The sequence below is a fragment of the Oryzias latipes genome, chromosome 19 (genome assembly GCF_002234675.1).
Source record: "Oryzias latipes chromosome 19, ASM223467v1".
Lineage (NCBI taxonomy): Eukaryota > Metazoa > Chordata > Actinopteri > Beloniformes > Adrianichthyidae > Oryzias > Oryzias latipes.
In genome coordinates, this window is record NC_019877.2 from 3,229,687 (window position 1) to 3,244,916 (window position 15,230).

Consider the following 15,230-nt stretch of genomic DNA (forward strand, 5'->3'; position numbering starts at 1 on the left):
TGACTACGGCCTAACCCACATGAAGCATGTTTTTAAACCGTGGAAGGAAACACGGGTGTCCGGACGGAACAAGGAGGATACTCCACACAGAAAGGTCCCAGCTGGGATTTGAACCAAGGCCTGAGAGTGCTAACCACTGCACCACTGTGCAGCCAAAACCTTTCTGGACTTAAATTCAGCCTGTAACTGAAGTTCTGATGGTTTTCTTTGGACAATCTTCTTTTTTTTTTTTTTGTAAGTTAAAGCTCATTAATCACAGCAGACATTAGAGGGCAGCAAAGCTTTATGAACCAGAGGCAAAATCCTTTTATTCACTCTCACTTTGACAACATTTCTTCATTCATATATCACGAATATACTTTTTACCTCATATAACATTCAATCATGGTTTTACAGATGAAATTAGCAAAAATGATTGCTTATAGAAGGGGAAATGGGGGCTCTTGGGATGCCAAACTGCTTCTGTCTTCACTGGGTTATTAAACATTGAAGAAAACAGAAATAACACCCCAAAGTGCTTTTGTTTAAAGTTTAAACCTTCTGGAATTTGATTTATGTCCTGGTTTTGCATCAGGCGGACAGAAAAAGCAATATAAAAATCGATATAAAGGATATAAAAATCTATAAATAGCATTCCCACAGTAATCAAAAAAGGTTTATTTTATTTCATTTCCTTTCAGAGATTGGGGATTAAAACTCACAGATGATTGTTTTTGACACTAGGTTTCAGTTAAATTAATCCATTAATTGTTCGACGTTTGTTTTCTGACTCATATTAATGAAACCGAGAGCGGTTTGAAACACACTAAGAGAAGAATCTCTCCAGGAAGCTCAGAACCGACCGTCGTCTTTCACTGGTGCAGTGACAGACAGGGAAAGAGCCTTCAAAAGGAAGTTCCCGCCACATTTCAGAAATGTAGGACATGTCAGGATCACTGCAGGGCTACATTTTAAATGGTCAAAAAAAGACAAATTTACAGCATTTCTGTATAGAAAGTGTGATTGCATACATTTAGAACATAAGTCAAGGTCAAAGTTGCATTCATTTTTGAAGTTTGTGTGTTTTTCTTTATTTTGTCCTGCAGAAAAGAACCAGACTGTTTTTTTTTTTTTTTTACTGTGTCTTTAAGTTAAAATCAGCAGGTTAGCGTGGCGAGCTCACAGAAGTGTCATTTCCCTGTTGTTCCCACATTTTTTTTACCGGATTATTGTGAAAAGCTGACACATGAATCGTTGGCTTGAGCAGAAAGAAAAGATATAACGTGTGCGGTGATCATCGTAATCATCTGGGCAGAAGATGAAATGGTTGCTATGGAGAAAAAAAACCCCAACAGATTTTGAAAAAAAGCGTTGTTGGTTTTTTTAATGAATTTTTTTATGTGCAGCTCTGATTAAGGGGGCAAAGGCAAGAGGGGGGAGCGTGAAGGGCCTGAAGCAGTGTCTAAGCCAGTGAGGGCAGCCGAAAAAGAGAGCAATGGGGGGGCCAGTAAGGGCACACGGCTTTAATCTGAATTTATATTCATCGTTTGTCCTTTTTAATGACCCACTCAATTTTTTTGCAGAACGGAACAAAAAAAGGATCCGTGACACTTTTTTGCGGTTTTGTGTCTGCATAACTGTCACAAACTGCAGGTGAGGAAATCGTAAAAGCACTTCATAACCTTCAGAGGGACCGGAGTCAAATCTTTAAGGTCACAGCGGTTAATGAAAGACCTTATCTAACCTGGAGTATGCAGGTAAATAATGTATTCTGATGCTGTTTAGGTAGCAGATTAGCTAGAATGTAGTGGAGGGAAAAGCTTTCTTCAACATTAAGAGTAAACGTCTGCACATTTCAGCTTTGAACCATCAGCCTGCTGATGTCTTTGTGAGAAGTTGCACGTCTTCATCGGTGATCTGGAAAGGCAGCTGCAGGCGCACTTCAGTCGTAACTGAAAACAGCTCCGTGACTTTAGGTAACTGGGGTTTCCATCAGAGACACGACTGGCATTCCAGGAAAGAGCAGCTAAAGTCGCTGAGTTTACAGAAGCCTCTTCCTAAAAACAGCAACTCGCTGTTTTGGTCCTGGGACAGATCGGCATGATTGTTACGTGTCTTTTTGCACAAAAGTTATGTCAGACTGAACAGCAGAGGGAAATAGATGAGGCAGATATGAGTTCAGTGTGTCTCCGGGACATAAACACATTAATGCAAAAGTAGAAATTTAATTTCTCCTAATATTTCTGGACATTTGGGGGGATTTCTTTTACGTTTTTATGCACAAAAAAAAAACTTTTAAGGATCTCACTTGTTTTTTTTCCTGCTACAGGAAAGCACTTTTTATGAGTTACAGGTTGTTGGATTTTTTTTTTAATCAAGCTTAGTTACTTATTAAAAGACTGCACGTGCTGCAAAACTTTAACAGCCTTTCAGTTCTGTGATGTTTACTCCAGCCCAAGAAAATAACGGTTTACTTTTTTTTTCTTTTTCAGGAGCTTTCATTACATTTTTATCCAACTTGTGTGCAAATTAGAGTTTTTGGAGATATTTTAAATGTTGATGGGTTTTTTTTTAGTAATAAAACACATCCTTGTCTCCATGGTAACATTTTTCATAATCCCCTTAAAAATGAAAAACACAAAATATCATGGATTTTTTTTTTGCTGATTTAAAAAAAATAGAAATCCACTAATGATCGGATGAAGGTGGTCAAATTCTAGTTCAAATGAGGGAACAGAGGATAATATTTCATGCTTTTTGGATTATCATAATTCTGCAAAAACCAGATTGTTTTTGCAAATTAAGGCACGTTACAGCAACAACGTCTCCTCCACCTCACACTCAAAACCAAAGTTTTCACACACCTAGTCCGTTTGGGCATAATGCACACCTTTTTGGTTGTTTCTCCAGGAGAAATCATTGAAAAATGGGGGCTAAAATCTCTTAGGAGGCTCAAAAAAAGAAGAAGTAAACTCTTGTGTGAGCAATCCTTTTTTTTGTTTTTTTTTGTTTTTTAACTTGTCCTGTCCAACAGCTGGGCAGACAGATGAGAGCTGAGGGCCTCTTGTGTTGGACATATTTTACTTTAACAAGAGGGGTTATTAATCTTATGACAAACCAGAGGTATGTCTGAATAAACCCCTTTTGTAATCGAGGCCAAACTGTATTCGTTCTGATTGTTTTTGAAAATCTTTTGTGTTGGACCGGACGGAAAAGGAAAGGAGGGGATAAGAGAGAGGGATGTTAGAGAGGGGGGGGATAGGAGGGTGATCATAGGAGGGGGGGGGGTAAAACCATGAAGCGGCATAGAGCAACAAGCTGCTTGGTGTTTATCATTACGGTAAGGTTCAGATGTAATGCAAATCTCAAAGGGCGGGGCCTGTCCACACACACACTCAAATGTTATCAACACACCTGCTAGCTGCAAAAATGTCCACACGTCAACATGTACACAATTCAGATAGTGTTCACACACGCATACTTATGCCTTAAAACCAACTAGTGGGAATTATTTCATTCAATCATGCAAACTATTAGTGCAAAGGTGAGCTAACACCTGTGCTCAGGTGAGTGTTCATGTTCTTCTAAAATGGATGGTGGAATGCGAAAAGAAGGAGGGGAAGAGACCAGCCATCCCTACACCAAGACCCCCGCCGCAGCAGCCGCGGCAGCCAGAACCCCCAAAGCCACACGGCAGCAGGTAGAGAACAACCGCCCCCGGGCGACCGCATTCGCCACCCAGGCCAGGGCCAGCAGGGCCGCCACGAGGCCCCTAGAGCCAGAGAGCAGGGAGGCACGGAGGGAAAACAGAGTGCCGCCCCCGCCCAACCAGGAGAGCAGCCCCCCCGCAGCGCCAGGAGGGCCCAACGCCGGGCTCCCCCCCAAGAGGGGCGCCCACAGCCCCAGACTAGCACCTCATCACCACCCAGGGTTTCTGGGCATGCCCCCGCCCCAACCCAGGTACGAGCCAGGACCCCCCAAGGGAGACCCGCGCCGCGCTTATGTGTGAGCGATCTTAACGACACACACACACACACACACACAGACACACCCAGCTTAAGTCTACAACCCACGTTTTGTTGACCTTTGACCTTGGGAAGATCTTATCCTCCTAAATTTTCAACAAAAAAAAGGAGGAGTTCTTTAGGAGTCTACTAGCTACAAATTTAAACACCTCCTAAGGAATTAGCGTGGCGAGCTTGTAAAAGTGGTGTTCCCACATTTTGTTCTGTAATACTGTGAAATTTTGACACATGAATAGTTGGACTAAGTTGATCAAAAATATATACAATATAGTCATATTGTATGTTGGCAACAGAGGTTTATTTAACAGACATTATGACTATATTGCATGCCAAGGAAATCCACAAGTTTACTTTTGCTGATTCTTCTGGATAACAAAACAGTTGCTATGGAGATAGTTCAAACATAAAGCCGCTGATTCTAAACTTTTTTTTTCAAATTCCATATTGCCTGAACTTAATGAGTATATTTCCTCTTGAAATGAACCCTAACTTGATAGAAAACACAAACCAGCTCATGAATGTGACGTTTGAAAGAGCAGGATTGTTGTCAGTAAAACTGTGGCTGCAGGGCTCAAACTCACAACAATGACGCGCTTTGGACTAATCATTCATCTGGGATTTCCTTGTCTTTGGAAGGAAACGCAGAAAGCCCTCTGACGGGAACTTCATAAAAGCTAACAAACGATTCTTGTCAGCACCACTCGCCCTTTCCCCTACTTCCTTTGAAGTGCTGCAAACATAAATAATATATACATATGTCACCGCTTTTTATGACGCAGACGGGTTAATGTTTGCCCTGCTGAAGCAAAGTTCACTAATTTAGGAGAAAACTGAGCATGTGAACTGACTGACTTTGCTTAGTTTGATGATTTTACTGCTGATTGCAGGAAAAGATCAAATTCAAATTTCCAGTAACGCTGCTCACATGTGGCTGAAGGGTTTTGTATGAACGTGAGCAGAACATTATGAGGACAGATCATAAATACAGTAGTAGTTTATCTCTTAGGGCAGGCTGATATTTTTGTGTTTCTTTCTTGCGTGCGTGAAATGACGGGTCTGTCAAATAATTCTAACTGAAACGTGGAGGAAAACATTTTGCATTTTTATGATTTTAAATTTAAAAAAAAGGAAAAATGTAGGTTTTTTTGCATTTTAATGAAATGTAATTGTTGCCTGAATCGTTTTGCTGCTTTATTTTCTTGGAAAGAATAAATTAACAGCAGACAATAAAAAACTAATGTTAGTTTCACACTTGAGCATCAATTCCCCATTAGTTGCTATTTCCATTTCTGCAGTTTAACTGCCATTTTTATGAATTTTTTTCACGTTTTCTTAACTCTTTATTCCTCTGCTGATGGCATATTTGAGAGGATAAGATCCAAAAAAAAAAAAATAGAAAAACCTCCATCCACAGCATAAACAAGCATACATTGCTTTGAGAAAAATGATTGCATCTTTTACACACAACAACATTTTGCACGTATTTTTTTCTGCAAAGGCGGGATCAGCTGTCGGCCAGCAACACTTAAGGATAACAGGCTGCAAAGCTGTGAACAGACATGAGGGGATTTTTGTCCAAGGCGTTCCGGGAACCTGCACTTCTGGTTTTGGTGAATTTCCGGCTCCGTGGCTCCACATCCTTGAATGAGTGTAACGACCGCATCACACAGCTGCTACACACACTTTCGGTGCATGAAATTTGTGATCCATGCATGACATGTGTCATTCATAAGGGTTTCTTGCGTTCGTTTCAAGAGTGAAATTGTTTTGTTGGCTGTTTTTGAGTTTCAAGTGCAAAACAATTGTTTTAACACACAAAATTTAAAGTATCATTGTTTAAAAAGTGACTCTGAATAAACAATGGCACAAAAATCCCTCCATATTAAACCAACCTGTGTTTCTTTTTGCTACAATTTTGTTCTTAATTTAAATTGCAGTTCTCATAAAACAAACCATCAAAGTTGTTGTTAATAAAACATTTTATCATATTTATAATAATGTTGTGTACATTATATTTGTGCAGTGATAGTGTGTTGTCCATACAATTGTGTTGCAGATGTGCAGCCACGCTTTAATGTGGGAAGCCATTTTTCTCATTTTGCAAGTGATCAATAAATCAAATTATTTCAATAATCATCATATTTTTATGCCGCCACTAAGATGACAGCGTTAAGTTTTAATTGTGAAACTCCGCCTCCACCCTGAGCCCTGAGCAGAGTTTCCTGCAGCAGTCGGACACAGAGCTCCTTCTGTGGTGCACAAAGATCAATCAGCAGCAGGTAGTTCTGATGTTTGCAGGGAGGGGGATGCCGGACATGTGACCTCCTTCTGACGGAACTCCCCAAATTCAATCATCAAACATAAATACCGCCGACTCTCACGTGAGAAACCACGTGCACGCCCCTGGGTCTGAGCAGACAGAGGAGGTGGAATTTCAGAGACAAATGCAGAAACGACCAAAGAAAAACAGGTGGAAATCTCAGAATATTTCATGGTAAATGGCAAATACTTATATAGCGCTTTTCTACCTTTTCTACAGTCACAAACCTACTCACACTCTCACATTCACTGTGTGCATCTTATAACAGCTGTCTTAACCAGTTTCCCGTGTTTTTTTTTATTACAACTGATTCATTATCGGATATTTTCCACATTTTTAACCACAAAAACACATTTTCCCTAAACTCAGAGCTTTTTTCTTTCAGCAAAAATTGGAAAACCCAACGTTATCTTCTTCATCAGCTCCTGTTGTGCCATAACTTAAAGATTTTTCCTTCTCTAGAAACCCAAAAGAAGCTGGAAAGGGCCAAACCATTTTGGTAGAAAGTTTTAGTAAAAATACTGCCTGATATGAATTGCATATTTGTGTTTGAGTAAACGACACCCCCTACTATAAAGTGTTTAACGTACACTAAAAGTTAACGTTTTATCTTTCACAACCCAAACAAAGATCTCTCCTATCAGGAATCAAACAGTTTCAAGATAATTATCACTTCACAAAATAAACCATGAAAGATTTCATTTATTCAGTGCTCGAGGAAAACGTTCTGCGTGACTCCACATCATACATTTTTTTTATTTTTAGCTTTTAAAGAAAACAAAATCTGTGCCAAGTTTACAAAAGCAGAAGGAAGTACGTTGGGTCTCAAACTGGTCAAAATCTTTTTGAGTATTTGTGCCCCAACTATTTGTTAGACAAAAACGTTTTAAGCTTTTTTTTTTTGATTTGGTAATATTTTGACAATATTTTAGTCTAAATTCAAACAAATTTTCAAATGTTTTCAGTGTAAAGCAAAAACCCCATCCAAGACGTCAGTTCATATAGATTTTATTGACCTTTTCACGCCACATTGTAAACTCTTTCAGGCAATAATTCTGGACAGCATCAAAGAAATAACAGAGGAAAATAACAAACGTCATCAGAACATGAGACTATACAGCAAGCAGACATCTGTGGGACGCTCTTTCCTTGTCAGGTTGTCCTTTTTTTTCAGCAGACGACTGGCTGACCTGCATTTATGTGCAACATCATAAAACTGTTTAAACACAGCGTACATTTATATGTAAGATACAGTCAAATATTTAGGTAAGAAGAAAATGTCAAACCGAATCATTGCTTTCTTTGAAGAACAACAAAATATGCAGTCAGAGGAACATTTTCCATCTCCAACTTTTCCACATTTCGTTTCAGGGAAGTTGACAGATATTTCTGAAGAAATGTTTTTTTTTTCATGTGGATTTTCGATGCTTCACTGAAGCTACAACATAAAAACTCGAAATGCCAATCTGTGTTTGAAAAAAAGAAACATTTCTCAGCATTGATTTAAAGAGGACCGCTCAGCCTGGCTCCAATCTCTTGGACGATTTTCAATCAATCAATCAATCAATCAATGGCGGTGCAGATATAACTGATTGTGCACTGATTCAAATGGTTTTCAGAAATAGAGGAGAGTCTCCAGTTCATCGGATTTTCTTGGCTTAGCGGCTGTAAATGGGCTCCGGTTGGATCTGAAGCCGGGTCTTGGTGGCCAGAGCCGCCTTGCGTGTCATGGTGGTGCAGCGTGTGAGGATCTCCTCCGCCTTGGGTCTGGGAGGAACTCTGGGCCCGGTGGACTCGTCAAACCCAGAGCTGTTGGTGCTTCGACGATCGGAGGCGGCTTCACCCGAACTCTGGCTGTCCTCCTGCAGGCGAGGGGCGTCCCCTTGCGCCTCTTCTCTCAGGCTTGTGGAGGAATCGCTGCTGGAGGAAAAGTCGGAGAACATGGACTCGTTGCTGATGCCGCTCATGCTGCGAGTGCGACTGTCGGGTGTGGAGGCTTCCTCCTCCGCCTGCAGCCAGGGCTCTGAGAGGACATCCAGCGACTTGGCTTTGTGGACACGTGCAGGAACACTGGAGTCCAGGCTGGATTGCCTTGGGGAGTCCCGCCTTGGGATGCTGGGTGGAACCTGCTGATCCTTCATGGTTGACAGGTTCAAGGTGGAGGTATGGATCTTGTTGTGCTGGCCGTGGAGGCCTGTCCTGGGGTTGTTGTATGGCTGAAGGTACATGGCAGGAATGTAGCCAACTTTTCCATTGAATCTGAGGCGAGTAATGCAAAGGTAAGATGTAAAAATCATATCAATCTGGCATATTTGCGTGCAAAACAATGTAAAAGTGCAAGTACCTGATGAGCCACCAGCCGTCGTCAGACTTCCTCAACACCTCCACCACAGAGCCAATGGACAAAGGCACTTCATCATTTTTCTTGGTGGAGTAACTCCTCACAGCACAGTACAAAGAACCTAAAAGCCACAAACGTTTTAAAAGGATTTATTAGAAATTATTAAGTGGAAATAAAACTTTTAGTAACCAAAATTGCAGTGTGGCACCCCTCTACTGACATTTTTTAACAAGAAATTATGATTTTTTTTCCCGCCCTTCTTTTTATGCATCATAAGAGAAGGACTCACCCCCCAAATTTCCTTCATCATCCTCGTCTTCCCCATCCAGCACCTCCAGGTATGGCGCAGGAAACCAAGCCAAGCGCTTATTCTCGCTCTCCACCAGCCACCAGCCTGAGCAGAAAAGAGTTGGCATCAGACTGGAAGCTCCTAAACTTCTCCTGGGACTCGCATCCATGCCGTTTGGCCTCACCTGCAGGATCTTTGATCAGAACGTCCAGCTTCTCGTCCACGGCCACCTTGAACGGGCGGTTCTTCGTGTCTCTAGTCTCATAAGGAGCCACGCAGCGGTAGGTCTGCGTGACAAAGGGGTGAGTGACGTTTCCTCCAAACTGCCGAGAACCGGCCTGCTCGCCATTGTGAACGTCGTCGGACACCATGATCATGACCCTGTGTGTCGAAGAGCCAAACTGAGTGACAGCCCAGGACGTCTGTATTCAAATTCAACTTTAGCCATTTTCCTGTTACAGAAATCCTCAAAATGTTTCAAATTGAATAAAATACTCCTTAAAATAATAATCTTATTAGAAGCCCTGAAACACATTCTACAAAAACAAACAAGGAAGACATGAAATCAGTATATAACAAATGTTAAACTCATCTTTTTAGCTAAGTTTAAAGTTTTTTTCTTAAAGATTTCCACAGTCAATGAAGCCCTCACTTCCTCAGGTGCAGCCGTTCGGTTTTCATTCCAACCTTGGGGACCACCAGACCTGCACCTGAGGACCTGAGGGCTCCGGGACGCCCATAAACTAATAATAAACTGATAAAAAATGAATTCCATTGAGACATTTCTAATAACCTTAAAATCAATATCTGTGCAGCTTCTAATGGCGTTCAGCTCAGGGAGTCTTACGAGTTCTTGGTGAAGTCCGGCTGCAGGTCCTGGTCCTTTGGGGTGAAGAAGCGGGTCACCTCAGAGCTTTGGGTCACGTTTGGATCACATTTGAGCAGCTTGTCACAGTAGCTCTCCAGGAACTCCATCTGTTTGACCGACTTTTTGGAACCTTTCTGCTTGAGGCTTCTCCTGGCTTTCCCTACAAACATGACATTTGGAAACTTTAACATAAACAAAGACAGAAAAAGGGGGCCAAAAAAAAAAAAACTGGTCAAATGGACTCACCATTAAACTTCGGGAGCATTCTGTCTTCCTTCCGGAAAGGAGTCAGATTTGGGAACTGTTTTTTTAGCTGATCCTGTTCAGGAAAAGAGATTAAATTAACACATTTACATCCGATTTAAGCAAATATGTTCGGCTGTGTTTGCTTCTGTGCTTACATGGAATTTCTTGAAGTCCTTGAAGGATCTGTAGATGATGATTTCACTTCCATCAGACCAAATCCCAGAAACCATGAACGTCTGTAGGATTTTCAGAGATTAATCATCTTGAAGGATTCTGTCATTCAAAAAACACATGCATATTTTCTGGAATGTTAGGTCACCTTGAGTTTTGGTGTGTCCCTGCGGACGCCTCCAATGACGCGTGCGCTAATCAGTTTGCGCTGATCCTCTGCCATGGTGCGCTCTCTGCGGATCTGCGGGTGATTGGTTGTCTGTCTGTCTGGCTGCGCTGTGCGCTCTGTCCGCCCTAACGCGTTTACCGCGCTTATAAAGGGCCGAACGCACGAGGGGGGGCGGAGCTTTACCTGAAAGCGAGGGATGGAGAAGGAGGAAAACATCCCAAAAGGCGTGAGATGACTCAAACCGTAAGGTCAGCTGGATTAGTCTGAAGAATGCAGCATAACAAGTATATGACAAGGGTCTTAGTGGAACAATAAAACCACTAAAACAAAAAAATACACAAAAAATCCGCATTGTTCTCCTTTCCTTCTTCTGTTAATGTTAGAATTTAAAAAAAAGTGTTTATGAAACTTTACAGTTCAGAAATTTACTGATTTTGAATAGAAAATGTGCAGCAAAGCAAAAAGAAATAAAATAAAATGAACAACAACCAAACATTTAAAGCAAAAACACTGGACATGATTTATTCCAGCATGCAGTCAGAGCCACTCCCATCATGTGTTCCTGGAATCCACAGGATCCTGCAATGCAATAATTAAACATTTTTGCACGTGCGGTCACTTCACACCTGTCATCTGATGGTAATAACCACTTATCAGAACCTGGAGCAGAAACAGACAGGGACATGTGTGTGTCTGCTGGGAGCCACTAAAGCGTTTGTGGCGTCTTTGTGCAGCAGGTGCCTCTTCAAAGTGAGGACTGCATGAAGGAGCTGGAGGTCGACGGGGTTCTCCCAACGGTTTATCAGATGGACGTGAGCGTGGAGTCCCTGTGTGAAGTCATGCCAGGATGTTCCCATCACACGTACACACGAAATGCACGCCACGTGCCGCCGGCGCAAAAGGTCAGGACTGCCCGGCTTTGTGGAGCCACAGCAAGACCTGTCAGCACCTGAGAAGACAGTCACGTGAGATCCAGACCTGAGCATCGTGACTCTGGATTTCTGGACATCTGCTCATGAAACACGAGGAAAACAGTACCAACACATTAAAATCAGAAGTATACTGCAAGACACGAGGAGTTTTTAGCTGATCAGAACTGGCTTCAAAGGTCAAGAATGAGTACTTGAAAAAAATATCCACCATAAATCCATCCATCCATCCAACCATGCAACCATCCATCCATCCATACATCCATCATCCAAGTCTCCAAGGTGTTCCCAGACCAGTCAACAGACGTTGTCTGTCCAGTGTTTCCTAGGTATTTCCAGGAGCCTCTGACCTACGGGACATGCCCGGAACACCTCACCGGGGAGGCATCCAGGAGGTGTCCAGGAGGCGACTTGAGCCACCTCAACTGGCTCCGTGCGGAGGAACAGAGGCTCTACTCCGAGCTCTCTCTGGGTGACTGAGTTTGACAAATTGTTTTAGTCTTAATTCAAAATAAGATCCTGAATTTTACAGGTAAAGAATCAATTCAAAAACGCCATTGAAGGGGACATTTACCTGGCCGGGTTGAAATGAGAACTTTGCTTCCAGGATGGCTGTATGGAATGTGCCCTGATCCTGCTTTCTTCTGGATGGTGGGGTCCAAAGCTTTTTCTTTTCTATCTCTAAGGGAGCGTCCAGCCACCAATGGAGGAAGCTCATTTTGGCTGCTTGCATTCAGGACCTTGTTCTTTTGGTCATGACCCAGAGCTCATGACCACAGGAGAGTACTGGAGTTAAGATTGACCAGCAAATTGAGAGCTTTGCTTTTTTGGGCACAATGACCGCAAGGTACTTAAACGCCTCCGCCTGGGGCAGGAGCACTTCAATCACCCAGAGAAGGCAAACTACCCCAGGGCAGTAACCCCCATACTGGAGGAGTGGCTACAGCACATCCCTGGAAAGACGTCTCACCCTCAAAAGTACAGTAGTAGAAACTGTTTCTAGTCCTGCAAATGTAAAGGACCCGAGTCTTGGTGAGGAATCACCTGCAGAGGGTAAGAAGGGATTTATGTCTTTAGGAGGATCCCACTGCTGCCACAAATGCAATTGAGTCTCCAGAGTTCATCTAAACCAAGAGTCTGCAACCTTTCTCACTGATCAAACAAAATTTGATACTTCTTTGCATTCATTTTGTTGTCACTTTGGGAAAAAATACATGGCATGAATAAGAAACACGAAAATGCATTTTTTGTAACTGTGGATTTTTTTTAAGTGGGCGGAGCAAACAAACAAATCCACGCCAAAGATTTGGTTTAAAAGAGGCTTCAATTATCTTTCATTTCCTGCTGAGGATTTTTCTCTTGTTTGCAATTCCAGACTCAACCATGATGCACACACCTCCGTGCTTCACAATTGAGACAGCGCCTTTAGCGTTCTGCTTGACCAACCTTTCAAACACACCTGAGCTTTTTGTGACATCAAAGACTTTTATTTTTAACTCCTTTAAAATGTTTTTCCACTTTGTGTTTGATTTTTTTTTTTTTTTTTTTTTTTACAATATAGGAATGTAGAACAGGTTTGGCTCCAAAAAAAAAGACTCCTCCAAAGGGGGAGTTGTAGTTTATATTTACCTTTTACAGGCCTGGAGGAATTATTTTGGAAAGTTTAGCCCTGGTACGTGACATTTAAGCCATGCTACGTATGCCTACATTATTGCACAAGTTAATCCTAATACTTGCAACAAGAAGATAAAAGCATCCAGATTTCTATCTTTAAATTTCACATCTATTATTATTACAGATATTTAATATTTGAAATCAAAAAGTGCATTAGAGATGGAAGAAATAAAAGTAAAGAGCTTCGTCCACAGACGCCTCAGCGGATTGAAACCTTTTTCAAAGCAAGACCTGTGGTGATTGTCTGTGTTGACATACAAAGGTTTGTTTTTATTGTTCTGGCTTTTCAATTTCGTCTGATGCAAACATTTTTTGTGTGACTAAGACTAGGTCGAGACTATGACGCCTTGTCCAAGGTTACACAACTTGACCTAGCCTCTTTTGTTGTTTGTCTTCACGGATTTGTGACACATTTGCAAAAATGGGCAGCAGTGTTAAGTGTGTGTGAAAACAAAACCTCTGGAAATATTTTAATGAAGTGTCATCAACGTAAATAGCAGAAAGTGTTGTGTAAGCTGACAGTTGTTTTGTTCAAGAATTCTCCACCATTGCAAAACGAAAGCATGCCCAGGATGATACCACAACTGGGTTCTTAGAATTTTATTTACATAATTTTATTTTTTACATACAGATAGTTTTTTTAGGATGATACCAAAAACTTATTGTTAAACTAAATAAAAATAAAAATTGATATCTACAGAGAAGCTTTGACCAGTATCTGCTGAGCACAAACCTCTACAACTCTGCTAAATTCAAGATCCAAACAATTCTGTCAAGATTAAATATGTATTTCCCATAAATGAACAACAGATTTTCCAACAATTCTTGTAACAAAAACCACCACCATCACCCCTTATTACTACCCTCACTGGTTGAGCGGCTGCCTCATGCCCCTTACTCCCCCCTTTCTGCCCCTGCCACCATGATCTGAGCTGACAAATGCATAAAAAACAAAAACTCAAAATGGCAGCGTTCTGTCATCTCCATAGCAACCATTTGAGTTTTGGGCCGCCTGGAGCTGACAAACAGGTTAATGTGATCTTTAAAAGAGTCTGCAAAAGTAAATTTTTGGATTTCCTTGGCAACAGAGGTTTTTTGGCAATCATGCCCACATTCCTAATATGTTATTATTGTTTTTCATATTATGTTGAGCTTGAGCCGTGGATTCATGTCTTCGAAATCATTCACTGTGTCAAAAATTCTTTGTGATTTTGATCGCGGGGCCAAATAGTTTTGCTCCAAGGTGCGGTGTGAGAAAAAAGAACTGTGAAAACAATCTGGTGCCTGCATTCGAGCAGAGCTGGAGGACAGAAGAATAATCTGCCGCAGATTATTATCAACGGTTTTTGGTGGTCAATAGTATTTTTAACCTAAAAGGAAAGTTTTTCCAAACTGCAAAAGTTTGAAACAAGAAAAACTTAAAAATAACCTTAAGGAAGAAGCAATAAAGCATAAAAGAGCAAAATCCGTCTAGAATAATAAAGTTTATCACTGCTGAACACCTTTTCCTGGGACTTGAGTCAAAAGCCAAAGTGTCATGTGTCATGGGAAACTTTGAAACAATCTGGAAAACCCATTTTAGCCCTGAAGGTTAGGTGGAGCTCACGGTGCAGTCGCAGAGGGCAAAGTAAGATATGAACTTCCTAAAACTTGAAATGAGTCATGCAGCTGTGTGGTTTACGTGTGTAACTGCATTTAAACGTCATATTCCTATGAAATAGCTTTAGCACTTAAAACACTTCAATTCCAGGTAACTCAAAAATAGGAACAGAACACTCATTTTAAGAAGAACATCACTAGAAAGTAGTAAAAGTGTCCCCAAGTCTTATGACAAGAAACCACAAAGTTCCAAAAGGGAAAAATAAGCTAAAAGAAAATTGTTGCAAAGAATGACTTCATATTTGATATCATACAGCCCACAGATAAGTATTTTTGTTAGCTCTAAGCAAAAGGTTTGTAGTTTTTGAGTTTGATAAACCTAATTGTAGTTACTTTTGATTACAGAGAAAAAAAACTGGTGGAAATGACTTATTTGTGGACAAAAATGTCAACAAATTAGAACCTTAGTGGAAATTGGTTTAATAAATCCTCATCAAATCTTTTGTTTGCCATACCAGACTCAAGCATGATACAACCACCTCCGTGCTTCACAAATGAGACGGCGCCTTTGGCGTTCTGCTCGACCAATTTCTCAAACACACCTGAGCTTGTTGTGACAT

The 15,230-nt window shown here is 41.2% G+C and overlaps 1 protein-coding gene across 1 annotated transcript; it reads right to left on the reverse strand.

The window, feature by feature from the left end:
- Positions 1-7,316: 7,316 nt before the first annotated feature.
- Positions 7,317-10,540, reverse strand: LOC101167081 (NADPH oxidase organizer 1). Its single transcript, XM_011487870.3, has 8 exons — positions 10,388-10,540; positions 10,224-10,304; positions 10,069-10,141; positions 9,802-9,982; positions 9,139-9,335; positions 8,955-9,059; positions 8,669-8,786; positions 7,317-8,583 (listed from the first exon to the last, which is right to left on the reverse strand). Exons 1-8 carry the CDS (start codon positions 10,460-10,462, stop codon positions 7,983-7,985), a joined length of 1,431 nt encoding a protein of 476 aa, XP_011486172.1. The 5' UTR covers positions 10,463-10,540; the 3' UTR covers positions 7,317-7,982.
- Positions 10,541-15,230: the final 4,690 nt, after the last annotated feature.

Excerpts from the sequence above, each read along its gene's own strand:
- LOC101167081 (XM_011487870.3), bottom strand. The coding sequence starts at position 10,462 with ATGGCAGAGGATCAGCGCAAACTGATTAGCGCACGCGTCATTGGAGGC. Across the intron at positions 10,142-10,223 it reads AGGACTTCAAGAAATTCCAT|GATCAGCTAAAAAAACAGTT; the intron begins GTAAGCACAGAA and ends TTTCCTGAACAG. Across the intron at positions 9,060-9,138 it reads TCTGATCAAAGATCCTGCAG|GCTGGTGGCTGGTGGAGAGC; the intron begins GTGAGGCCAAAC and ends TTTTCTGCTCAG.